This window comes from Crassostrea angulata, chromosome 2, assembly GCF_025612915.1.
Source record: "Crassostrea angulata isolate pt1a10 chromosome 2, ASM2561291v2, whole genome shotgun sequence".
NCBI lineage: Eukaryota > Metazoa > Mollusca > Bivalvia > Ostreida > Ostreidae > Magallana > Magallana angulata.
Window position 1 is genome coordinate 68,167,735 of NC_069112.1, and position 27,727 is coordinate 68,195,461.

At 34.6% G+C, this 27,727-nt stretch overlaps 1 protein-coding gene and 2 pseudogenes across 1 annotated transcript; 1 reads left to right on the top strand and 2 right to left on the bottom strand.

Moving 5' to 3' along the window:
* Nucleotides 1–1,521: 1,521 nt before the first annotated feature.
* On the bottom strand, nucleotides 1,522–4,371 carry LOC128174775 (uncharacterized). Its single transcript, XM_052840236.1, has 4 exons — nucleotides 4,353–4,371; nucleotides 2,232–2,363; nucleotides 1,967–2,019; nucleotides 1,522–1,773 (listed from the first exon to the last, which is right to left on the bottom strand). The coding sequence occupies exons 1-4, from the start codon at nucleotides 4,369–4,371 to the stop codon at nucleotides 1,522–1,524; spliced, it is 456 nt and encodes a 151-aa protein (XP_052696196.1).
* Nucleotides 4,372–8,144: 3,773 nt separating this feature from the next.
* LOC128173591 (ATP-dependent DNA helicase RecQ-like) lies at nucleotides 8,145–9,099 on the bottom strand (annotated as a pseudogene).
* Nucleotides 9,100–10,813: 1,714 nt separating this feature from the next.
* On the top strand, nucleotides 10,814–14,721 carry LOC128174776 (uncharacterized; annotated as a pseudogene).
* The last annotated feature ends 13,006 nt before the right edge of the window (nucleotides 14,722–27,727 follow it).

The following is a 27,727-nucleotide window of genomic DNA, read 5'->3' on the forward strand; positions in this document are numbered from 1 at the left end:
AACACAGTAGTGATAACCAGTATTCGATGTTAAAGGAAAATGTAAAAAAAAAAGAACCCACAAACTCGACTAACTTAAAATATCTATTTCCTTTCAGACTTCTCATTACACTACCTGGAACTTATCAGGGAGTCAATATTAGGCCCCAGCGGCCAACCTTGAACAGATCTTTCTCCTACTAGACATGCAACAACACTACAACAAAAAGTGTAAATAATTAGTACTGGACTACCTAAGAGGATGCAAGCAATGCCCTGAATTGTACTTAGTCCTCAGACATACAACGAAACTATACAAATAACAAGATAATGTGTAAATAATTAATACTGCGTGGGGAACCCTTTAACACTAACTTAAGAGGATGCTAGCTAAAAGGTGACGGTAAGCAATCCTTTCTTTACCACCTGACTTTGCTTTAAACTTGTATTCTTCACCGTCCTAATTTAATATGTTCAGTAACGTTTTTTGTTCGGTACGTATTTCGATGTCGAAGCTCTGATAAAGAGAGATGTGTTTAGTATATGTTTCATCAAAAGATCCAAAATTTTCCTTTTTGGACGACCTTGATCGACACCTTTCTCTTTTAATCAACCAAAAACGTATTGAGAAGGTTGTTGATCTTAAAAAGCTTTATGACTGTATACTTCAAAACATTTTACTTGTTATACCTCCGCAAACTAAGTTTAGGGGGATATATTGGTTTCACCCTGTCCATCTGTCCGTCCGTCTGTCTGTAGACGCAACATTGTCCCCCCTATAGAATTTTTTAACTACTTCATAAAACAGTCTAAAAATTTGTACATTCTGAAGATGTGCATCTGCAATTTCTTTTAAGATCAGACAAGATTTAATGATTTTATGACAGTTTTGATATTTTTTTATTCTATATGTTGTACACTGATGTTGAAAAGTAAGGGAGGTAATCTTTACAGATTTAATTAATTAATAGTATTAAAACACTCCAAAATATATTTATATAAATACATCCAGAGAGAGGTTTTTTTTGTTTTTAAGTCTTAACTAAATTTATTGGGAGTTGATTTAATTAACTCTCCTATGCAGTTAGTTTTCCGACAAGAATTTCGAGCAACCCCACATAAATCATGTTGTGTAATATTTATATATTTGACGAAAAGTGGTGGCCATTACCCAATACTCATAATGAAGCTGTCCCCAAGAAACCTAACTTCTATATCTTTTCTCACTTGCTTATCGTATGTAAGCCATGCCAAACCAAAACTCCTACTTGCTAATTCTCTAACAATCTCACCATGTTTGATTACTGCTGGAATTTGTTTTGGATATTTTTCAGAATAAACAGCCAAAAATTTCGAAAAACGCACTTGTCCACTGTTCAATAGATTAAATAGACTTTTTTGGTTTTGATGCTACAAATTTAAACTCAGAATTGCCAGCGCTTTGTAATCGCAACGATTTGTCTAACGCTAGATCATCCTTGGGGAGCACCTTGATAAAAATCAACATATTTATTCTGCCATATTTTGTTTTTCAGTTTTGCATCTATATCTGAGATGTTGCAGAATCTGATAATAAATCAGAATCACTTTCAGATGATGATGAACTGTCAGAATCACTTGATGATTCCTCATTACTGCCAGAATCTGTACCTGATGAACTTGGTGCTCTCTGTCTCTTGGAGTCAGATCCTTTCTGTTGTCTCTTCGTCCTTTTCTCGCCTCTTTTGTTCTCATTGGACAGGGCTTGCAGCACCTGTTCGGTCACCGCTGCCACCAACTCAAAATCTTCTCCCTTCTAAAATTGTGGGAAACAAAGATCACGTGATCAAAATAATGGAGTCTGTAATATTAGAATCTAAAACGGCACACATGCCTAATCCGGAAATTGACAAAAATAACAATTTATTATGGAGATGGTATAAATTATTTTATGCTTCACATAAATACAATTATGATCTGATCTGCATTTGTATGTTCTAAGGCTATACTTGTAGAAATGTACCTGCCCCACACGATTCCTCCTCAGTGCTTTTAACACCTTCTGGAATTGAATAATACATAATAAATATACATGTACCCAATTCAGTGCTTTGATGTTTAATTTGTTTGTTATATTACATGAGCATGTAAAATTATAAAAAACATAATCAAATATCAAAATCAAAAATATACATCTGTTTTTGTGTAATTAATTAAACATATGCCAACTTCCATATGCAAAAAATTAAGTGTTTGATAAGCAGTGTATTTAACCAAATATGAAGTCAGAAAAGATCCTCTTTTTGGGTTTTCTCTTAGCCATAATTTCCTCCTCAATACCATTTTCTTCCTCAGTTGTCTTACCAGTTGTGGTGTAATTGTATCGCTCACATTCTTTCTTGCTATCTAAAAGTAAAATTCATAAATTAAGAAAGTTTTTTTTTTATACCGAGTGACAGTGAGTGGTTTTATACATAACATACCAAATGAAAATTTAACCTTTTTAAGGTTGAATTTTAGCCATGTCTTTTTTTGGGCTTTCGCATCTCTTTAAGTGCAGCTGCTGCCTCTCTTTCACCACTGGATGTTAGCATGTATGTAGAAGATAGAAAACATTGTTAGCTCCAAACCATCATAGACAGTCCCCAAACATGCAAACACAGATTCAGAAAAATGTAAAATAAATGTGCAATTCATTTTCCTGAGAATTTGTTCAGAATTTCTTGTTTAAATTTTGTTATAGCATTGATTCAGAGGGTGTTATTAACAGGATTATTCATTTCACAAATGATACATAGATGCTAAATATGTGATGAAGCTGAATGTTTTAATGACAAAGAGGACCTCTGTCTGTATGCTGCAAAGAATTTACAGCCAGGGGAAGAGATTCAGTACAATTATGGGGACAAAGAGAACCTTTGGTGGAGGAGCAAGGTAAAATATATTATCTAACATCATGGAGAAACTGAAATTTTTACCGGTTCTTGTAATTGATTAATAATGAAAAAGAAAAAAAAACTTAGAAATATTTCAAAGATTTTGTTTTAATGTTAATCGTTTTAACCTTACACCCAATGTTAAAGGTTCATCTTTTAATATGTTTGCCGCCCTCATGTCTTTCTTTATGTCTGTAGATTCAATTAATTTCCTTTAACGGTCATCAAATTCTGATTGTTTATTAAATGCTGCTCTAGTTCAGTCCGATCCATCAATGTCTGCAAGCTTAGTGCATCCTGTAGCATACAGCTTTACGCTGAAACGTATTGAACGTTTTAAAAAATATACATTAAAGGTAACTTTCATGATCATGTTACCAGGTAATAACTTATTTAAAGATAATAAATTTAGTGTTACCTTATCTCCTGACCTCTTTTTGTATTAAAGGGAAAGGTCAGGTATAACACATCTCTAGTGAAATAGATAAACAAAAGTTTGTTTAAAACATCCACCATATACTTTATCTCATGATCTCATCTTAAGCCATCAAACTTGGTTTAATTATCTGGTCAGTGTTAGATTTCCTGCAAGCACATGGAGGCTGCCATGATAGCATCTCTGTGACGTCAGCATACCACTTCGATAAACTGACCCACTTATTGTATAACATAACTCTGCAAGAATGGCGCAAGAAAATACATTTGGGAGAGTACCTTATGCATTTAAATCTGAATATACTGAAGAAGTTGAAAATCTGCCTGCCAATAATAAATCATTAAGTCCAATTATTCCAACATTAGAGGAATGGTGTTCCTGTAGACAGTTTGAGGTCATGCCCACTGCCGAGGAATGCATGTGTTGTAAACATTGCGATTATACAATAGAAAATATGGGAGAGATAGGTTGTATAACTGACCATGACCAATTTGATCTTATAATTCTTAATCCAGATGTTCTTTCCATTACTATTATTCAATTTATGAGGTTTAAGAAACAACAAGGATGTGTAACTTCCCTAGACACCGACCACACATGTGAACTGATAAGAACTGTGAATGGGGTATGCTGACATCGCAGAACATTTGGAAGTTATCGGGATGCTGGGATAAAACCCGATGATAAGCCACACCATTTTTAACTCTAAACAGTGGAGAGCATCAAAATGGCAGCTCCCATGACTTTGTCAAACTTTGATATTCAATCAGTGATTGTTGCTGAATTATGATCATGTTAAGAAGAATTTTGTGGTTGACATTATTTTTATGGTAAATATAAATATTTCAACTCTTATTTACTTTTGCCTGACCTTTCCCTTTAAGTAAGTCTTAATTGACACAGAACAAGTGATCTCCTATAAGTAGATTCCAAATAATTCGGCAGGTTATGTATGGAGAGTTCTGTACAAATATGTTCAGTTTAAGTTTTTATGTCTTCCATAGGATGAATGACCATCTTTACGTTCTCCTTCAAGTTGCATAATGACGGTCTTTAAGCTACTTGTAAGCCATTTTTATTGTTTGCTTCACAATATGGGAGAGTTTTATAATATCAATTGTGTGCTTACTGTTAGTCTTTGTTTTCATGTAATTGATAACAAATGTTTGTGTATGGTTCGTTTTATTCAGACACGATGACTTTTAATTTTGTAATATATATAAGCCCTGAAATATCATAAAACAATAATATAATTTATATCAAAGTATAACATTAGTACAATATAAATGTATTTCCCTCAAGATAATATTTTTTACGTTACCTCACTATAATTGTACTTAACACATTTGGCAGGATGTATTATACATGAATTACATTTCTCAAAAATAAGTCAATAAATATATTAATCAGATAAAAAATATTCAAAAACACTTTCTCACCATTCTATGGGAACAGACTCGTAATACACTGAATGCATGGTGAGATTATAGTGACATATAGCTAGACTTTGATTCTGTAATTTGAACAGAATAAATTCTAAAAATACTTATTTCTGAAATAATCTAATTGATCTTATAAATGATCAATTTAATCAAATATCTGATCATCATAAAATTCTTATATACAATTGATTTGATAATCAGTTAATACTATAATAAACTAGAGGTACTGTGAGCAAGCTCACAATTGATACCCCCCGCTAAGATAAAAATCATAATGCGTGTATTTTTCCAATTATAAAAAATATTGGATGAATCTATTTCACCGTCCATTATCTATAATTGTTATACTTTCATGTTAAATACTGAAATCTGATTGGTTAAGACGCAGTTAATAATATTTACTATTACCCTCAGCGTTAGCAACACACTTGGCAACGGGTAACATTAAAAAATGTTACATGCGCGAAAATTATGCGCGTACGGTTCGCTGTAGAATTCACGTTATTCCTATATAAAAGCAGTAAAATTTTCTTAAAAATTTTAAAAAAGACATTCAGTATAACAAAATAAATAGTGCCTGTTTGGGGGGATAACAGTTGAAATTGACACCCCTCGAAAACCATTGTCAACCTCCGCTTCGCGTCGGTTGACAATGGTTTTCTCGGGGTGTCAATTTCAACTGTTACCCTCCCAAACAGGCACTATTTATATAATAACAACTGCTCTATTTTTTTTAAAACTGCTGGTCATAAGCAGATTTGTGTGAAGTAAGAACATTCAGTGCTTCTCCATAAAAAAGATAATGACCGGACACGAATTTTGCATTTTTGCTGCCAGTGACCTTGACCTTGCCGGAATGACCTTGGGTCAAAGTCATGACACACCCTTTGGTTCTAAGCAATATTTGTGTGAAGTTAGAACATTCAATGCTTCTCCAAAAGAAAGATAATGACCGGACACTAACTTTGCACTATTTTTTTCCCAACGACCTTGACCTTGCCCAAATGACCTTGGATCAAGGTCATGACACACCCTTAGGTCATAAGCAATCTTTGTGTGAATTAACAACTTCCAATAATTCTCCATAAGAAAGATATGCATCGGACACTAATTTTGTATTTTTCCTGCCAGTGACCTTGACCTTGCCCAAATGACCTTAGGTCAAGAACATGACACACCCTTAGGTCATAGGCAATCTTTGTGTGAAGTAAGAACTTCCAATAATTCTCCATAAGAAAGATATGGACTGGACACGAATTTTGTATTTTTTCTGCCCTTGACCTTGCCGGAATGACCTTGGGTCAAGGTCATGACAAACCCTTAGGTCATAAGCAATCTTTGTGTGAAGTATGAACTTCCAATGTTTCTCCATAAGAAAGATATGGACCAGACACGATTGCACAGACAGACGGACGGACAGACGGACAAGGTGATTCCTATATACCCCCCAAACTTCGTTTGCGGGGGGTATAATAAACCAAATAAATTGTTGATGATAATTTTATAAGTTAAAGTTTTAATAAACTTTTGAACAAATGGATTTAACAATTTTGAAAGAAATTCTACAAGAGAATCACAAAAACTTTCTTAAAAAAACGCTTGATAAAGTATGTACAAGAATTCAATGAAATTTCGTCTGCTAAACATTTCGAGTTTTTTCGGTAAGGTAAAACCGTATATCGTGTCTTGAAAAGAACATAAACCTTTGTTGAATTTTTATTGTACAACAAATTGTTGATTAAATAATCAATCAATTTGAAATCAATTGATTAATTTGAAAGAACAAACGTTAGCATTTTAGATGATTATTTTTTTGGGACAAGACACCACTCCAACGTCACAGCTACTTATAGCAAAGCACGCCAGTATATACAACACTCGGCATACTAATGTATCAAACCCTGACTACCATTAAGGCATAGTATATGCACAACACAACACTATTATATGGATATCAACTGGATACATTTGTGTAACAAAACGTCTCTTATTATGAATTCCGTATTTTACCTAAAGCTCACCCTACGCTGTCCAAGAAGCGAGTGATTTTAAAATCCCATGCTAAACAGTAAGGATGTATTAAATTGCAACTGTTGGATAATAATTTGGTTAAAATCCTAATTTATCCTAATTTTTTATTTTTTTTATTTTATGAGTAATACTCAATGAATAGGTTAATAACCGGTGAGGTAATTAATCAAGAGCGCTTTCCATAAACGTCGCCGGCCACGTCACCAGGAAACAAACGATGACGTTTTAAGGTCACAAATGTTCCAATATGGACGATTGCGGCTTAAAACGTAAATCAATCGCGCTTAAGCAAAAGGTGTTTATTGAAGGTAATTGAGATCAATGATGCCAATTATAATGGCGATGATCATTTGCTGAGATTGTCCGCCGCCTTTGACCTGACTTATTGTTGGCGTCTTTAACATCTTTCGTACTTAGCTGAAAGGTTGTTGGATTTTGACTTACATTGAAAGTAATCGTTCTTGAAGTTGTAGGCCTCCTTTAATTTAGCTTATATCTCCTTTCATAAAGCCTTATGAGTATTCTTCTTTGATGCGATTTCCGCATCCATCTCGCCTCTCAGACTTAACAGGCCTTTTGTCAGTTAAGTTGGCTAAGTCTGTTTTGTGTGTATAATTAACTTTTAATATAATACCTTAAATATCAGGTAGGAATAACTAGCATAGTAAAAATATAGAGAAAATAACTTACACATATAGTCCTGTATAAATTTTCCCTAAACATTCCTTTGCTAAACAATGATCCCCTATTGTAACGACTATTTTTAACGTCAAAGTCTCATGACACACTGCTCATACGCATTGCAGTTATGAAGAAGATCTTTCACAGCTATTGGGTTTACTGTTTACATAAACTTATCAAACACTGAAGTTAGACCCAAGCATTGTCCAGGAACCCTAGTCTAAACAATTGATTTTAAGAATATTTTTTGTCTTTGTTCTAGGATTTTCCCGTTGATCCGGCTTCAATCTAATTGCGTACATTGTAACCTTCTTTACAAGCTTTTAAACTGGACTTAAAGGATCTTATTGTCTCTGTAACATTTTGCAATGGACCTTTTCTTATTGTCAGCGGAGGGTCTTTGTTGACTAGATACCTGGACCTCTGACAGTGAGTTAGTTGAGGGCAAGTTTGGGAGATTGTTGTTGATATATCCTTACTTATTACTTATTTCCTGTTTCTATTGTCACAACAATACGGCGAGCTAAACATACTGAAATGCTCAAAATGTTAGCTTTTGAGTCAAAAGATCTTTAAAAAGTTGAATGGGTTTAATGGTCTGTGGCTTGCCAGATTTGTTTAGTATATAAACTATAATCATGAATATCAAATCCATGTCCCATTAAATTGAGAGCCTTCTCTCTGGTGACCCAATCGTTTCTGGCAATGCATATATGATGTCAACTTTGCCCTCCTTTATTTCAATGTCACTCTGTGGACACGAACCTAACGGGAAAAGAACAAGCCATGGAATTTGATAAGTACAAATGAGTAAATATTACGAATTCCAGTCAACTCGTAAACAAACTGACTTGTAAACAAATAGTCCGAGTGAAAATTACCTTGTTATAATAATAGTCCTGCTTTCAAAGAGTGAGAAGAATATTTATACTTGGCCATATAATTAATCTTTTTTGTTTAAAGATAAGATTGCATAAAACATAAATTTTCTATCAAATTTTGATAAAGGGACCTCTTTGGCAAACTCATTGGTGATGACACTAAATTACCTAAAATTCTACATTCATTTATCTCACGATTTCATAATTATTTGTAATCATATCAAAACTTAACCTTAACAGCTTATCTTTTATATGTTTACAATCCCAGTATTATTGTTTTATATCAACGGTATTATTACCCATAGCAAGTGACTTTTGCAACATTATTGCTGAAATAAATAATAGAAAGGTAAATACCTGCGTAAGCTGATCTCATACCAGGCATCTTTGACATTTTTTCTACTTGATCTTGCATTAAGGCTACAAGTGGACAGCACACGAGAACGATTTCTTTATCACTCGTCAATCGTCGGTTTACCAAACTGTACATCTGATAGGCAGGGACTTTCCATAGCCCGTGGGAAGAACTGCCATGCAGTCCGTTTTATTTATCATGCAATGTAGTATTGTTTTTTGTTCGTCCTTTAACGTATCGACTCCATAAACTGGTAATAAATCGCAAACTTACGCTTCTATCGTGGACGCCGCCATCTTGTAAGCATAAACGAATCAAGCCAGAAAGACGCTTTCTGATTGGCTGCTTGAAAGGGTTGATCCATATTTTGATTGGCTTGTTAAAAAATAAGATAATGTATTCATATTAAACTCTGACGCGACCCTTAATGGGATCCGGCGCGAGTGGAGAAGTTATCCGCGGTCGGTTCGTGTTCTTCTACATGTACCTTATCACGCGTTCATGTTTCATATTTTTCACGGACACAACTATATTTTATTATATTTTCAACTATTATATTGGTTTAAGATGAAAAGGTAAAATTTAGTTTACTTGTACAGTTGATTAAGCATTGATTTATACGATAGCGTACAAAGTAGTTTAAAAATCATATCAAATTATAATCAAAGTTCCATGTTACATGTTTGCGGTAGGTGCTAGGGTAGAATGGGGTAATTTCGACCACTTTTACTGATACGTAACTTTTAGTTTCAAATTTTGTACGATATTCCCATGAGCTTGTTTGAAATCATTAAGGATAGTTCGGATTACTTTTCTGTCACGTATTTTTCTACTTCCGAGTAAAAACTGTCACTGTATACAGGAATATGAAGAAAAGTAAATAAACATGTCACGCGGGTTAATTTCGACCGGTCTCGGGGTAATTTCGACCACATGAATGATCAAATTCGACCACTCACTTTTTTTGTCAACTACTTCATTTAAACTATCAAATCTCAGAAACACTGCATTTCCTGTAGGATCTTGAAAACCTTGCACATTTCTTTGATGTGAATCAAATACACATATATTATTCGATACCATGTCAACAATCAATGACACTGTACTGGTACCAAATGTTGTCAGCAAAAAAGGTGAAATTTGCGCACTCTCGTAAATTGCACTCTCAAATGAAATTTCTCCTGCATCATTGTTTAATGCCCCGTTCACCGTTCCGTAAAACATATCGTAAATAAATTCTATATTACCATCAAACAGCTCAACCCTTGTTGGTAAATCTCTGTGCGAAAGATAGCCCATAGGACCCCCTGGTTGTGAAACAATTTCCCTATACAAATCGTTACCGTCAAAAATGATTCCATCAATGAACTCTCGTGAAATCCGATCGGGAAAATGTGGAAAAAATTGCATAAATGATAGCAACGCAATGAGAGCAATTGCTGTACATTGAACCCCATTGAACGGCTGAAAAATATTAAAACCTTGGTGTATATCACCAAGAGTACCTCTTACCATTTTGATCTTCGTCTCTTTTTCACCGTGACCATGTGGTGTCCATTCAAGATTGTTCCGAATGAAATGTAACGCGGGAAAATTCACCGAAGTAATACGGAAATCACCGAAGTCTTTGTTCTAAAGCGCGGGGTTTTCCGATATAAACTTTAAATCGATAAATTCAGAGGAGTCTCGGAACGCCACTTGTTTACATTTTTATCGTGGCATGCCATTCCACTGCAAATTAGGTCAGCTCAGCTTTAAGCAGAGACATAAATCCTTGGTCTAAGATTAAGAAAAAATAACCGAATAAAACATAAATGATTTTCATGAAGAAAAAAAAATCATATTTATTGCAAAAGAAAGTCAATGTGTACATCAGGTCAATATTGATCACACAGTGTTAGCTTGATGACGCGACCTCTAAATATAGAATGAAAACAGTCCCGCAGAAACGCATGCACAATCTCAAAACCCGTATCAAGACAGCCCGCGCTCTTGCGCGGCCTGTAATAAACACAAATACACACTCCCACTATGTATATCTATATGAATTATAGGAATATTGTGTAGTTTTTTTTAAATATTTTTTTGTAGATCATGGACACCCTGTTTGAGTTGACAGAAGATGAGAAGAAAATGAGGACAAATTTCTTTTCTTCTCCTACATTCACTATGGCTGAAGCATCCTCGTTGGCTAACTGCACGAGACTCTGCCTTGGCCCGGTCCAAGTAAAAAGTGTAAGTGTATAAATAATGTACGTCGATGTCTTTTTGAGTATGTACAAGCGTACATAATATATTCATATTTGATTTCAAATTCAGATTGGTGAGACCGGTGTAGTTTCTACCGGGTCAAGGCGGAGAGAGGTGCATTTGGCAATGGAGGGCAGATCTGCTATCCATACCCTCTGGGGTAAGTAGACAAATCTTGAAGTCGTTACTGGGGAGCTGTACATCGTACAGAATATAGTCCCCAGTAACGACTTTAACAAACAGCGTTGTTATTCTTCTACACCCCTAACAAAGTTTGAGGTAAAATGGATATACACTATCTTATTGCAATATCTTATCAATTGTTTTGGTAAAATCAATGCATTTAGACAAACATTACTTGAAAATCAAATAAATCCTATATTTCTAAAAGGATGAAATTGAAATATTGTAAAAAAAAAATCTTCATAAGACAAATGTTATTTTGAATTTTGAGCACACTGTTATATCTATTGGTATTGGTCTATAATTTCAGACTTACGAAAGCGCGGAGTTGAGGGAACATTTTGAAGGGGTGGTGCAATCGGTATCGTTTACCAGGTATTAACGTTTTTTCTTTCGTTTTTTTTTTAAATTGCATTTCCCGTTCTTATAGACTATAAGAATACTGCTGGTGTTTAGTGCATTGATTAGTTTTATTCTTTTGCTTATATTATAACTATTATCATCATTATTATCATTTTTATTATTGTCTGATTTTTAAGGTTACATATATTGACGTACTTTTTAGGTCACCTGAGTCACTCAGGTGACCTATTGCAATTGGTCTTCGTCCGTCGTCGTGCGTTGTGCGTCGTGCGTTAACAATTTTACATTTTTAACTTCTTCTTGGAAACTACCGGGCCAATCGTTACCATTTTTGGTGTGAAGCATCTCTATGTTAAGAAGAATCTAAATTGTGAAATTTATGGCACTACCACCCCTGGGGTGCCACGGGCGGGGCCAAATATGCAAAAAAAGCCAAATTTTCAAAAATCTTCTTCTCTACTTCCACACATGTGAGGAAAAAACTGAATGCATGGTTATGATGTCCATGAGGCCCTCTACCAAAATTGTGAAATTTATGGCCCCTGGGTCAGGGGTTCTGGCTCTAGGGTGGGGCCAATATGGCCATATAGTAAAAATGTATTAAAGTCTTAGAAAATCTTCTTCTCTACTCCCATATATATTTGTTAAAAACTAAACGCATGGTTATGATGTCCATGAAGCCCTCTACCTTAATTGTGAAATTCATGACCCCTGGGTCAGGGGTTCAGGCTCTAGGGTGGGGCCAATATGGCCAAATAGTAAAAATGTATTAAATCTTAGAAAATCTTCTTCTCTACTATCATATATATTTGTTAAAAACTAAATGCATGATAATGATGTCCATGAAGCCCTCTACCTAAATTGTGAAATTCATGACCCCTTTGTTAGGTGTTCATGCTCTAGGGTGGGGCCAATATGGCCATATAGTAAAAATGTATTAAATCTTAGAAAATCGTCTTCTCTACTCTGATATATATTTGTTAAATACTAAATGCATGATTATGATGTCCATGAAGCCCTCTACCTAAATTGTGAAATTCATGACCCCTGGGTCAGGGGTTCGGGCTCTAGGGTGGGGCCAATATGGCCAAATAGTAAAAATATATTAAATCTTAGAAAATCTTCTTCTCTACTCCCATATATATTTGTTAAAAACTAAATGCATGTTTAAGATGTCCATGAAGCCCTCTACCTTAATCGTGAAATTCACGACCCCTCGGTCAGGGGTTCAGGCTCTAGGGTGGGGCCGATATGGCCAAATAGTAAAAATATATTAAATCTTAGAAAATCTTCTTCTCTACTCCCATATATATTTGTTAAAAACTAAATGCATGTTTAAAATGTCCATGAAGCCCTCTACCTTAATCGTGAAATTCACGACCCCTCGGTCAGGGGTTCAGGCTCTAGGGTGGGGCCGATATGGCCAAATAGTAAAAATGTATTAAATCTTAGAAAATCTTCTTCTCTACTCCTATATATATTTATTAAAAATTAAATGCATGATTATGATTTCCATGAGGCTCTCTACTAAAATTGTGAAATTCATGACCCCTTTGTTAGGTGTTCATGCTCTAGGGTGGGGCCAATATGGCCAAATAGTAAAAATGTATTAAATCTAAGAAAATCTTCTTCTCTACTCCCACACATGTGGGCAAAAAACTGAATACATGGTTATGATATCCACAATCTCCTTTACCTAAATTGTGAAATTCATGGCCCCTGGGTCAGGGGTTCAGGACATGGGGGGGGGGGGCAATATGGCAATAAAGTGTAAATGCATTTAATGTTTAAAAATCTTCTTTTCTATTCTCACACATCTGTATAAAAAAAAAACGACTAATAATTATGTTTACCAGGAAGTCCTCTACTGAAATTTTCATGTCCCCTTGGGTATGGGTTTTGACTCTAGGGCAGGGCCAAAATGGATGTATAGATGTTAATGCATATAACGTTAAAAAATTATCTTCTTTACTCCCACACACCTGAAAGGAAAACTAAATTCATTATTTTGTAGACCAGATCTTTTAGTTTTTCACCAAAATTATAGGTTTCACAGTTCTTTTTGAATTAAATGTGGTTGTCATTACAAATTTATAATCTTTCTACTCCAGTATGAAACCTAATTAATTAGATGCATATATGAGACTCCATGACAAGTTTGTGTATTGGATATATGCTACTCAGGTGACCGTTAAGGCCAATTGGCCTCTTGTTTATAGTTTAAACTTTTACTGACATCATTGACGTTTAAAATTACCAATTTATTGTAGCAATCTCATCAAAATCCAGGATCACATTTTAACAATATCCAAGAACAACCTGCCGAAGATTTTCCCTGAGGGAAAATTCAAGTGCGTAGAGGTGGTGGGGATGAAAACAGCAGTGAAATTTGTGAAATGTAAGTTTAAGTGAATTTAATTTATCAGTTTATCAAGTTATGTGACATATCTCTTTTCTTTTCAATTTGCAAATTGATTTTAAGCCTAATTACTTTTTCTTTCTTTTCAGAGATGTGAAGAAGTAAAAGAGAACCTAAGAACAAAAGTATAAAGTACCTTGATCCGAGGGATTTTTTTTTCTTTTAAGAAACTAAGTTCAAATACTTTTAAAAAATTAGTTCGGGCAGTATTTTTCTGAAGATGAATTGCAGGTTTTATTTTTCCTTTTTTCATTTCATTAGATAAGGCGAAAACACAGGCAGTGAAAATTAAAGTCGGCCTCATTAAAAGCTGAACATGTAGTCGTGTACTCAGTATAGTTATAAAAATATAGTAATGTGTGTATATGGCGAACTATGTAGAAATTCCATTATAAATGAAACCTTATGTCATCATCAATAATTTATTCCGAGCATATCAATCTTAATTTTTATCTGTAGTGCCTTTACTTGGAGGTAATCATGTTATTGAAGAGCTTAAATAATTGAAATAGAGATTTCAAATAGGTGAAAAACGTAGGATTTGATTTAAATGCTGATTTAGATGAGAGTGTGCCAAATTAGTAAAATACGGTTTCTTTTTTTAAGGACCTTTGAGTCACTTGTGGGAAGAAAGGGAGATGAGACCTCCTTTGGCTTTGCTGCGATGCATGCCAGCAATGGTATCATCGAAGTTGTGCAGGGATTTCCATACCGGCATACAAGACCATCGGAGGAAATCCCTGGAAATGCAGACAATGCCACTGAGTGTTGCTGGGAACCAATTTGATATTTTGAAAGAAATTATCTCCCTCTTATGGCATTATAATTTTGTTGAACAATTTCAATTTTCTGCATTAATTATTTAATTTGATGGAATTAATTTGCAAATCATTTTCAAACCTGTTTGAACATTGGCTTTTGTACATAGCAATATCAAAATTGTATCAATGTATTGCTGAAATTAGCACTCCAAAGTTTGATGTTTTTTATTCTAAATTTGAACAAAATGTGATGGCACAAAGAGAATTGCCAATGATTTTTTTAATTAAATTCATACATCAACCTTAGCATGTGCTCTATAACTTAAGGAAGTATGGGACTCACGATTAAGAATCTACCGCGCAACTCCGAATGACGTAAACCAATTCGCAGTCGTTAAACCTGTTGGTTCAATTCTTAGGTATGTAACAATAAAATTTATTGTGGATAGGATTTCATAGTTTCTGTTTAAAATAAAACGTGAACATAAATAATAATAAAAGTTAATTTAACCCAAAAATCTTATTTTATGACATAAATATCGGTTCGGTTTTCGGCAATGCGGAGGAAACGTGGATTTAATTTTGAACGCGCTGAAAAGACATAAAGGTTGCTAAAGTTCAGAAAAAGGATGGTCTAGTCACATAATGCGAACGTTGACGCTCTCTTGGGCAGACTAATCACATATTTTGATATTACAGCTGAATAATTCTCATCACAGATGGAGGAAGATGACTCGACGCCAGAAAACCTATGCTATATTACTAGGATTAGCTTACCTGTACTTGTATTCGATTATTTTTTTTTCCTGTAGCCTCCAAGCCAAACACAGAGGACATTATCTCCACTCTGCTTGGAGATTCTGCAGAGACACAAGATCTCGAAACATATAGAAGACTGGTGAAGAGTGACAAATCGTTCCAAAAAGCATACATGTATGACCGATGCTTGGCAAAAGTGCAAATTCAAATTAGCAAAAAACAAAGAGACTTAAAAGACAATGTGTTCAATGGAAACAACACAGTAAGAAAACAGCATATATTGTATGCAGAACTATTAATGCAGCATTGGGGGGTGTAATTTTAGCATACAAATTATAGATGTTGATGATGTTTAAAGCTGTTTGGTCTCGTTAGCATTTCATATCAAATTTTGTGTACACTTTTAAACAAGAGTTTTACTGAGTATGTGTATAATAACAGACATTGCAGTAGTGAACCCAGTCAATAAAACCATATTTTCATGGATAAGTAAAATAATTTTTCAATACAAACACTAAATACAAGGGTACTGCATCATCTTGGCCCTTTTTAAGAACACTTCTCCCCCCGCGCTTCGAAGTTCAAGCAGGTGTTTTTATATTACAACATTCTTTATAACTAAAGTAAGACTTCAAAAATGTTTAGGCAAATCAAAGATAGTCCTATGCACATTTTCAGTTTGCATTAAGTCTTGGCAATGGAGAATTTCCTAGCTTCTGTGGACATGAACATGACAAATCATTTAGTAACTGCGAAGGCCTGCGAAAAGCAATATACTCTTTTGAGAATGCTGTTTAATCTTCAAAAGTTCAGTATGAATCTGAAGACCAGAAAGATGAGATTCACTATACTTTGAGTCAGGTAATATTTGTTTATAGACCAGAATAGCAACACAGCAACTGTATTGCAAAGAAAGTCAAATGAAAAATATCGAGACAAAGGATAGGACAAAAATCAAAATGTTTTTTTTAATAAAAAGGTTTTGAAAAATATATATCGATATAACTTATCCCTAAAATATTTCATAAAAATTTCAGGGATGTAAAGCAATTGAAGAATGGAAAAACATATCTTGCGCACAGGAAATCAACATGGAGCATGTACCGAGATATTAAGGAATTTATAAGAAGATGAAGTCTTTATAGAGCGTGATTGGTCCATGAAGTTTCTACCCATGGTGTACAGGTAAACATACCAGAAATTGAACTTTGGCTCTATTATTATCTAGACAGCAGAATAAGTTCTTACGAGAATTAGCAAGGCAAACTAAAAATTCAAGGCCCTGTGTATGAAATTCTAATACTGCTAAAATGATGGAGCACTATTGATGATTTAGTGAATAACACACTTATTAATTGATAACACACAGATTAATTGGTGGGATTTCCTTCCCAATCCAAACCCGTAGCAATCCGTAAAAAAAAATTGAAATTACTAACATAAACGCAGACCTTTATATGATTTTAGAAATAATTATTTCTTTTTATGATTAGTCATAAATATGTATTTTAAACAATAAAATTTGAGTTTTGATTTACAGACATAAAAGAAGCTCAATCGTTTTTTGAGCAGCACATTGAGCAGATAGTCGCTGCCTGTAATCAGGGGAAAGACAATCTTATTGCATGGACCAAATCAGTTGAAAGCAACAAGAAATCAGAATATGGAAAAATCACCGCAAAAATGGTGGCACGGTATTGTTCGGGGTCACGGTTTTTACAATTTTTATTTTTCACTATATCAGGATCCCTGCATAGTAATCTCACATCTTTTACATTGTAGTTTTCAAGAATATTTTTTAAACATGTTTCTTATATATTTTTATGTTAAGCGCCGCCTGAACCCCAATTTAAGGTCTGGGGTCAGGATATTTAACATTAAAGGGATTAGGATTCTGCAATAGCCAAAGATATATGCATAGTTATATCCAAAAAAGTCGCGTTGTAGCTTTTTAGAAGATTTTTAATCATTTTCCTTTTTATTTTAACTTCGAACCCCGTCCAATTTTTTGTCCGAAGACCACGATTTTTAAAATTTTGAAACTTAACTATTTATACAAGCTTAGTGGAAATGTTGGCATTTCAAGCGCAGTGGTTTTCGGCATAAAATTTAAAAAAAAAATACATTATATACAAATTTAAATCAAAGTGGAAGCTAATTTTTTACATTTTGGATGTTGGCAAGTATGTTCAGATTCAAACATAGGTAATCACAGATTACAAAGCTCACCGAGACGAGACATCACCCTTATGAGACTTCACCTTTATGAGACCACCTTTATCATATAAAATGAAAAACATACTTTATGATCTTGGATACTCATGGATTCTGTTTTGACACAATATCGTATATCATCTGTTAAAAAATTGTATGATAATCATATGTTAATCAATACAATAATATAAAATTAAATATTGCATCCTATCATATTTACAACATATATCATATAATACAATAAAATACCATAATAAACAATGATGAGATATGATATTGTAACGTATGGTATGACATTGAATTGTGTTATACGTTATTGTATTTGATCACATTATACAATATTATACAAATATTGACTGGGGTTGAGGGCAACATTGATTTTATTAGCCCCCGAGGGACGAAATATTGCCCGACGCGAAGCGGAGGGCAATATTTTCGTCCCAAGGGGGCTAATATAATCAATGTTGCCCGAAAACACAGTCAACATTTGTTTTGTTATATGAAGAAACAAACCAAAATTTAAGAAAGTAATTGAAATCAGATTGCCGTAATTTTTTCAGCTCAACAAAGAATTCACGAATTCAATATAATGTTGTGCAAAGTTCATTTTCAAAATATCATCAGCATCAAACGGTCACTGGTGATATTCCGCCGACCGTAAGTATTAACATACAGAGGTTCTAACTGATTTCATTTCACAGTAATTCGCAAATCCTTATATCCGTTATGATAGCAAATCATCGCATTGCGCGTCTTTAGTTTACTTGCCTTGACTGAGTGTCTATTATGACGTCACCTTGTTTTGGAGTCGCGAAAAGTTATTTACGTCATCGTTTACGAATCAACAAATCAGAGGCGATTATTTGAAATAGAGGGAATGTTCCATAGATATTATTCCTAGCCGGTCAATATCAAAAAAATATTGACCGGTCAATATTTTTCGGACGAGCTAATATTACAGTTATTGACTATTTGTCTACATAGAGTTATAAAGTGAGAATATACTACTGAATATAACAACATAATATATAAAACAATAAAGTATTATATTACAATATCATATTACATAATACATCAAAACATTGAAACATACGATATTATATTGTATAATATAGTATGATATTGTATGATACTGTATCATTTTTGAAACATAATATGATATTGTATCATATGATACAATATAATTTGATACAACATTGTATCATATCAAATGTAACAATATTATGTGATAATTTAAAGTAAAATATATAATACAACATTATATTATACATATTGTATCAAATGATACAATAATATATTTTACAATATCATACAATATAATATCGTATGATACGAAATAATATTATATTACAGTATCATATTATACAATTTCATGTGATATAATTCTATATTACAGAAACTAATATCATATTATACAATATCGTATGATACAATATTATAGAATATACAATATTGTATCATAGGATACAATATTATATTTTGCAATATCTTATGTAATAGTATCATGTGATAAAATAATAAATTAATTATACAATATAATATTATTATACAATATTGTATCATAATATACAATACTATACATAACGATATCATGTTACAATATCATATCATAAAATATAAAAAAAATTGATTCAATATCATATCGTATCATATCACTTTTTATAATATTACATATGATATTATATTGTATCATATTAAACAATATTGTTTCATACCATACAATACTATATCATAGGAATCATGTTATATCATTTATCAACAAACACATCTATCTATTGAGCAGGTTTGAGTGAGGTGGGAGATTTCTTTAGCATCCTTGATAATGGAGATCAGGCTCTGCATCTGAAGCAACCTCTGCGTTTCATTTATAATATAGTTAAATCAACTATGCAAGCTATCATCTATAAAACATGTGACCTGTTCCAAAAAAACTAAACCTCATCCAGCATCCGAAGCCTATGGCTCAGATTCAGCATTCAAGCCTGTCAGGTGCATCAGTATACATAAGACGCATCTCCATGCAAGTTTGGTGAAGTTCAGACCAGTAATGACTAAGATATTATCATCAGAGGGCACTAGCAATTAAAACCTTAACCTGCTCCAGCATCCGCAACCTAATATGGCTAAGATTCAACATCCATGCCTGTCAGGTGCATCTGTATCATAAGACACACCATCCATTCAAGTTTGGTGAAGTTAGGACCTGTATTAACTAAGATATATTTTTTAGCATCCTTGATAATGGAGATCAAGCTCTGCATCTGAAGCTTCCTCTGTGATTCATTCATATTACAGTTTAATCAACTATGCAAGTTTGAAATAGTACTATTATCTATTAAACATGTGACCTGTTCCAAAAAACTTAACCATATCCAGCATCTGAAACCTATGGCTCAGACTCAGCATTCTAGCCCATCAGGTGCATCAGTTTAATAAAACGCACCATCCATGGAAGTCTGGTGTAGTTAGGACAAGTAATAACTAAGATATGATCATCAGAGGGCACCTGTTTCAAAAACTTTAACCAGCTCTAAAAACCTTAACCTCCCCCAGCATCCGAAACCTATGGCTCAGATTCAGCATTCAAGCCTGTCTGGTGCATCAGTATCATAAGACACACCATCCATGGAAGTCTGGTGAAGTAAGGACAAGTAGTAACTAAGATATAATCATCAGAGGGCACCTGCAACAAAAACTTTAACCAGCTCTAAAAACCTTAACCTCCTTCAGCATCTGTAACCTAGAGCTCAGATTCAGCACCCAAGCCTGTCTGGTGCATCAGTATCATAAGACACACCATCAATGCAAGTTTGGTGAAGTACGGACCAGCAGTAACTTAGATATTGCTATCAAAGGGCACCTGCAACAAAAACTTTAACCTGGTCCAAAAACTTTAACCTCCTCAAGCATCCGAAACCTATAGCTCAGATTCAGCACTCAAGCCTGTCTGGTGCATCAGTATCATAAGACACACCATCCATGCAAGTTTGGTGAAGTACGGACCTGCAGTAACTTAGATATTGCTATCAAAGGGCACCTGCAACAAAAACTTTAACCTGGTCCAACAACCTTAACCTCCTCCAGCATCTGAAATTTAGGACTCAGATTCAGCATCCAAGTCTTTCAAGTCCATAAGTAGGTCCAGATGCATCATCCATGCAAGTTTGGTGAAGATAGGACAAGTAATAGCTTAGATACAGGACCTGCAACAAAAACTTTAACCAAGTCCGGACGCCGACGCCGACGCCGACGCCGAGGGTATAGCATAAGCTCCCCCTGACTTCGTCTCGGTGAGCTAAAAACAACAAACCCCAGATTAATTATATTAATATGTAATCATGTTTTGGTGAAGCAGATTTGTTTTGATCATGCTCAAGGGTATGGTGGAACCACAATATAGGATCAAAGCTATTCATGAGAATATACTTTAAAAAATATTTTAAATTTGGTTTGTACACATCCTGATGTAGTGCAGTTTCCATTTAAAATTGTGAACTAAATGGGCTTGGTGGGACCCTAATATGGTTTTAATTCTTTTACAAGAATATGGGGAGGGGTGGGGATCATAAATTGCATTGCCAGTTGGACTCATCTGAGCATTATGGCCCTTTTTCATATTGTAATATACATCTCGAACAGTCATTATTATACCCCCCGCTAACAAAGTTTGGGGGGGTATATAGGAATCACCTTGTCCGTCCGTCTGTCTGTCTGTCTGTCCGTCTGTCTGTGCAATCGTGTCCGGTCCATATCTTTCTTATGGAGAAACATTGGAAGTTCTCACTTCACACAAAGATTGCTTATGACCTAAGGGTGTGTCATGACCTTGACCCAAGGTCATTCGGGCAAGGTCAAGGTCACTGGCAGAAAAAGTGCAAAATTCGTGTCCGGTCCATATCTTTCTTATGGAAAAACATTGGAAGTTCTTACTTCACACAAAGATTGCTTATGACCTAAGGGTGTGTCATGACCTTGACCCAAAGTCATTCGGGCAAAGTCAAGGTCACGGGCAGAAAAAGTGCAAAATTCGTGTCCGGTCCATATCTTTCTTATGGAGAAACATTGGAAGTTCTTACTTCACACGAAGATTGCTTATGACCTAAGGGTGTGTCATGACCTTGACCCAAGGTCATTTGGGCATGGTCAAGGTCACTGGCAGAAAAAATGCAAAATTCGTGTCCGGTCCATATCTTTCTTATGGAGAAACATTGGAAGTTCTTACTTCACACAAAGATTGCTTATGATTAAAGGGTGTGTCATGACCTTGACTCAAGGTCAATTGAGAAAGTTCAAGGTCATTGTTTCAAAAAAGCTAAATTCTGTCTGTGTCATGTCTTGTATTAATGGAAATATTAGAAGCTAAAAATTAACAGTTTTCAAAAATAAAGCAGTTGTTATTTATAGAAAATGGACAGTGAAATAGATTCATCCAATATTTTCTATAATAGCAAAAATACACGCGTTATGATTTTTTTCTTAGCGGGGGGTATCAATTGTGAGCTTGCTCACAGTACCTCTAGTTGTTTTTAGATTATCAAGTTTATTACCAACGAGATAGTTGTTGTGGATCCTCTTGGAGAGACCGGAATAACTATTAAGACTATTTTTTCATCTTTTCCTGGAATGAGAATATAGAAAGATAATTTTAAATAAAATTGTTTTGTTTGTGAAAATTAACATGTACAAAAACATAAATATGTTCAGTGTCCTATGTTTGGGTTCCTTTTTTTGTTTCAAGTTTGCAGAAAAATATGCAGGTGGAATTTGTCTTCACTTTGAGTCATCCAAGCCTCAAGAGCTTGTTTTTGCCTACAGGCAAACAATTCTTCAGACAATTGTACAGAATCCTGGTAAGTAAAACCATTGTTCTGTAGATTTTTAAATGAAGATTTTCATTTCAAAATGGAATGCAATCACCTTATTAATGATTGAAAAAGCAAAATAAAAGTTATAAACACCAGTGGAAAGTATCCTAAGAAATTGATGATCAGTTTGGGTGTAGTAAATCTGAAGAAGATTGCGACAACTGGTTCTTATCGATCAATGGGAACCTAGAGGAGAAACATGGTGCAAGAAGTACCTTACCCAGTCTCCATCTCTAGATAAGAGAAAGTTAAAGTACTGTGTGATATACCCTCAGACAGAGGTGTCGTAATAATCATTCCAATCATTAACTCAGGCACCGTAAAAGGAAAGCCTATACATCCCTCGTAAGAACCTGATACACATTGCATAGGTAATATCTTTAAAATCTTCTTCTTAAGAACAAGTACTGGAAAACCAATTTTTATCTGCTAGTTCCACGAGCAACTTTAGCTCTCCAATATTTATCGTCGAGAACCAAACATATATATGGGGATCGTATGTTGGATGATGGTTGACGAAAAACACTGTTTAAACTTTAACTATCGACCCCTTATCAGCTGCTAATGAAGGTTAGATAGGTTTCAATAGACACAAACTTAGCAAGAGTTATTTCCCATTGGTTGCTTTGTAGGAGATATATAAGCACAAATTCCTTCATTTTCCAACCAATTTAAACGTGTAATACTGGGCAAGTTTAGTTTTACATTGGAGTGCATAGGGTAAAAGTCTTTAAAAGTCTTCTTCTCTAGAATAGCAAAGCCACTTATATATTAATCTTTTTAATACTAGCTGATTTACCAATGTGCACATGTGAGCGTAAAGAATACATGTCAGCTTTAACTTATGTTTTCGTAGTATTAATTATCCCTTGAACATTCTTCATTAATGTTAACTTAAATAATGTTTTTCTGATGACTTTTATAACACATTATCTTTGAGCAGTTTAATCTGTAATGTTTATTGCAATCATGTTTTATTTTTATATTTGATGTGAAAAATGTGGCATGTTTTGGTGTCATTTCATTTGTATGAAGACATCAGACACTTATTCCAAATTTATTGCAGAGAAGTGGATTTGCAGGTTTTGTTCTTGAGTTCACAGACAGTCTATCTTTTGGAGGAAGAGTTCCACTAGATCTAGGACAAAGACACCTCATGTGTATTCTTCTTGGCGCACTCTAACTTAAGGAGTTCAAAATTCACGTTAAAGTATTGTGAATGATAATCAACACTCATGTACTTGTCATCCTGCAGTAAGCAAAAAAAAGAATTGTTTTTGGCATTCATGACTAAACTTTGTATGCACATGACATCTTTATTTTGAGTTGCAGAAAATATCTGCAGTTTTTCACTTTAATGATGCATATAAAGTTTTTATAAGATAAAAAAAAATTGTGTATAAAAAAGATAGAAAATAACAGAGTTTCAGTTGTGTAATTGTTGTAAAATGTACCATCAAAATTGATTGAAACATATCATAATATTCTATACACAGAGCAATTGCGCGGTAATTGTTTTATTTGTCTGATTATCGTAATTTAATGCTTAGAACTTCACTGTTTTTGAGTGTATGTAAAATGTGATTCATGTGTCGTATATTTTTTTTTATGTTCATTATCTTCAAATAAACAAAATGGCAAAGAAAAAGATTTGATGATTTAAGTTAAATTAGAGAGAAAAAAAATATAATGAAGGTGGAGATGCTAGTACATATATTTTTTTCTCAGGTTCAGTCCCAACAGTGCTGTAAAAGCCATGAATGAGTAATATTTGTTCAATCTAACGAGTTTTCTCTTATTGTGTTTTTTTGGCATCAGGTATGATTAATAAAGCATTTGTGTTGATGATATTTAGCCGCATTGCATGATCATTGAATCAGTAATTCTATTTAATGTTTAAATTATTACCCACGCCAATTTTTTTTAAAATTTACTTACGTCACTTTCACTCATGAATAATCACATTACCTCATGTTCTGGTTCCTTCACACTATAAAAAAGAGTTTTGTGCTTTTTAGATCAGTTTTAAAATAGTTTTGATTTTAAATTTCACTTTAAATTTGTACAAAGCAACGCTGTTCAATGTAAATACCTAAAGGTTGTCTAATTACTTATCAAAACTTATCCTGTTAGGTATGCAGAGTAACAATGTCACAAAAATGTAGTATTATGCAAGGTAGATTCCTTAACCATGCATAAGAATGAATGGGCAAAGAGAGATAACTGCTGAGAATGTTACCATTGTATACTAGGAAGGCTGTGCAGTATTTGTCCTTTGGGATTAATTAACATTCCACAGGAAGAAAATCCTAAGCTTAATCTTTATCTGTCACATTGAGTTTAATTACTGCACTGCCTGTGTCTGCAAATGAACTTTGTCTTGAAGTTAAGGTCAGTTTGAATGATGTGTAGTATTGTGTACATTCTTTGAAATATGGATTTAAAATATAATATTCATACTTTATTTTGGTTAAAATACCGTACACAATGATTTATGATAATTTTATTGAATTCTAAAATCAAAATATATATTAAGCTATCCTTTTTCACTTTTTTATTTTTTAATTATAATTTATTTTTATGTTTTTCTGCCTTAATGCTGTTAATTTTAACAGGTAATCAGATAATAACCCCATTCTGTCATTTCTGAAAAAACATATCTTATTGTAAATTTAGAAGAAAAGGATGAGAGAGCAGAACAATTAACCCCCTGGGATTAATTATCTTGCCTGCTGCAGAAAATGTAGAGGATTATCTCTATCTGTCATATGAAGATTGATGAACACCTTTGTCTGCAACTGATGTTTGTTTTGAAGTTGAGGTCAACCTTGGGTGATGCAATGTATTTGCATTCACTGAAGGCTTGCATTTTATAAAACACCTGTTTAAATCTTTTTTAAATACACATTTAGTTTTTTTTTATAAGACATGAGGTTATCTCTGTTTTATGCAGATACAAGGTTACTATTTAGAGTTTTTGGACATTCAGGAATTATCTTGAAATTTTAAAATACAGTTGTTACTTATAATTTTCATATTTTTTTTTAAATGTAATCAAATTAAACTCTCATTCCATGAGCTGCACCCTTATATTTTTACCCCTCAGTTTAACACTTTAATTGTTGGATTAAAATCATATCCAACTACAAATCATGAGATCCTATATATTGCAATTCTTTACATCTTATGCCGGGCATTTATTTTTCATCATTGTTAATATAAAGAGGATGGAATTCAAAGTTTTTTTCACTTCTGTATATTAATTGTCATAGCGGGGCCCTTCCTGACTGGTCAGTTTTCTAGTTGTTGTTAAGGTTTCCATTTATCTTTTTTTACCTAGTGTCAAAATCAAGATGTGCTCAGGTGTCAGCAGATTTTTCTTTGTTAGGGGATTAACTACGTTAACTTAATTATTTCTTTATGGCCAGTGTCCGGAGATCAGGGTCACGTGGGTTAATTTTTAATTACCAAAATTGTGTTCAAACAAAGAATCTAAATTTTGATTGGCTGAAATAGATCAGGGAAGCCCAGGTCTCCGATTGAGATAGCGTACCCTACCTTGGGAAGACTTCCATCATACAATGGTGGTTTAAATTCTTAACTTTTATCAGTTTACAGAAACTCTCTGATAAGATGGCCATCGACACCTTACCCTTTTATTTGACGGGAGCTGCCGAGTCATGGTTTTACTCTGTGGATGATGTGGTTAAAAGATCCCTATCAACCATCAAAGACGCCATACACCAACGGTTTCAGCCATCATCCCGGAATAACCTGTAATTGATGGATGTCAAGCACAAACCCTCGGAGTCAGTGGAGGATTTCATCCATCGGGTTACCCTGATGACAACAGACCGAAGGGTAGACCAGGACTGCTGACAGTGGTAATCAATGGTTTGAAGCCGGACATTGGGGCGGATGTCATCAAAGTCGACCCCAAATCCTTGGAGGAGTTGCGGAACGTGGCAACCAGAGCTGAAGTAGCCGAGAGACGCCGGACCAATTCTCCTGCCCTGCAGGAGAATACAAACTTAGCATTACTTAATGCCTTACAGGAGATTAGAGAAGACATTAGGGCCAATCCCAGGCAAGAACAGCACCAACAGCCTAGACGTCCTGGAAGGCAGAGGCCACCACATCAAGGCTATCATCCAGCACCTCCTCAGAGCTACCAGCCCACTACATGGTCCCAGAATCCACCATCCCAATGGCAACAACCAACTCCGTGGCAACAACCACCCACTACCGGTAATTGGAAGCAACCCCAGTGGCAGCAAGCACCACCACCCCCTGGCCCACGTCCTGGACCCAACCGAGGCCCAGTCCTACCACAAGAAGGGTGAGTTTTGTGATTCTATTCATAACAATGTATCATCGGTTAGGTGTTTTTATTGTAGAGAATTTGGTCATTTTAAGAAAGATTGCCCACACAGACAAACTTCTTACAATACACAACACAACCACCCCCCACAACAAACTTACTCACATGAACACTACATGTCACAACAATAGGGGTGCGCGCCTGTCTTTGGAAGCTACTCTACAGATAGGCAAAACATACACTCGGTTCCTCAGGTGAATTTTGTGGCTCACATGACCAAAATCACCATTCCTATTTGGGTAGGCGGTCGTAACACTAGTGCTCTGATTGACTCTCGTGCCTCAGTAACTATTATTAACAAAGACTTGTTAGCGAAAACCCAGTACGCTCAAAATCGGTTACTTCCTCCCAACTTTCGGTCAGTAAAAGGGGCTAGTGGAAAATTACTCCCTGTTTTAGGTCAGATAAATTTAGAAATTTTGATTAATGGCAGAGAATACAATATTAAAGCTCATGTGGTAGATGGCATTCATCATGCATTTACTTTGGGTGTAGACTTTTTGTGTGCTCATGACACAGTGCTAAGGTTTTCAACCTCCAATACTTTACATATACCTGACCAATGTGGTGAGAACAATGTTTGTGTGATAACGACTGAAAATGGTTATGCTAGAACCAGGTGTCCTGTTTTAATTCCCCCCCCCCCCCCCCCAGGTGTGAAATGAATATCCCAGTACATATTTCTCGACATCAGAATGGTGACATTGTATTATTAGAACCCCACAAAGATTTAGAATCACTTAATCATTCAGCTGCTAGATGTTGTGTGCAGGTAGACTGTAGTAGTGCTTTCCTTAGAGTGATTAACCCTAC

Excerpts from the sequence above, each read along its gene's own strand:
- LOC128174775 (XM_052840236.1), bottom strand. Across the intron at positions 2,020-2,231 it reads CTTTTCTGACTTCATATTTG|AAGGTGTTAAAAGCACTGAG; the intron begins GTTAAATACACT and ends ATTCAATTCCAG. Across the intron at positions 1,774-1,966 it reads GGGCAGGTACATTTCTACAA|AAGGGAGAAGATTTTGAGTT; the intron begins GTATAGCCTTAG and ends CCACAATTTTAG.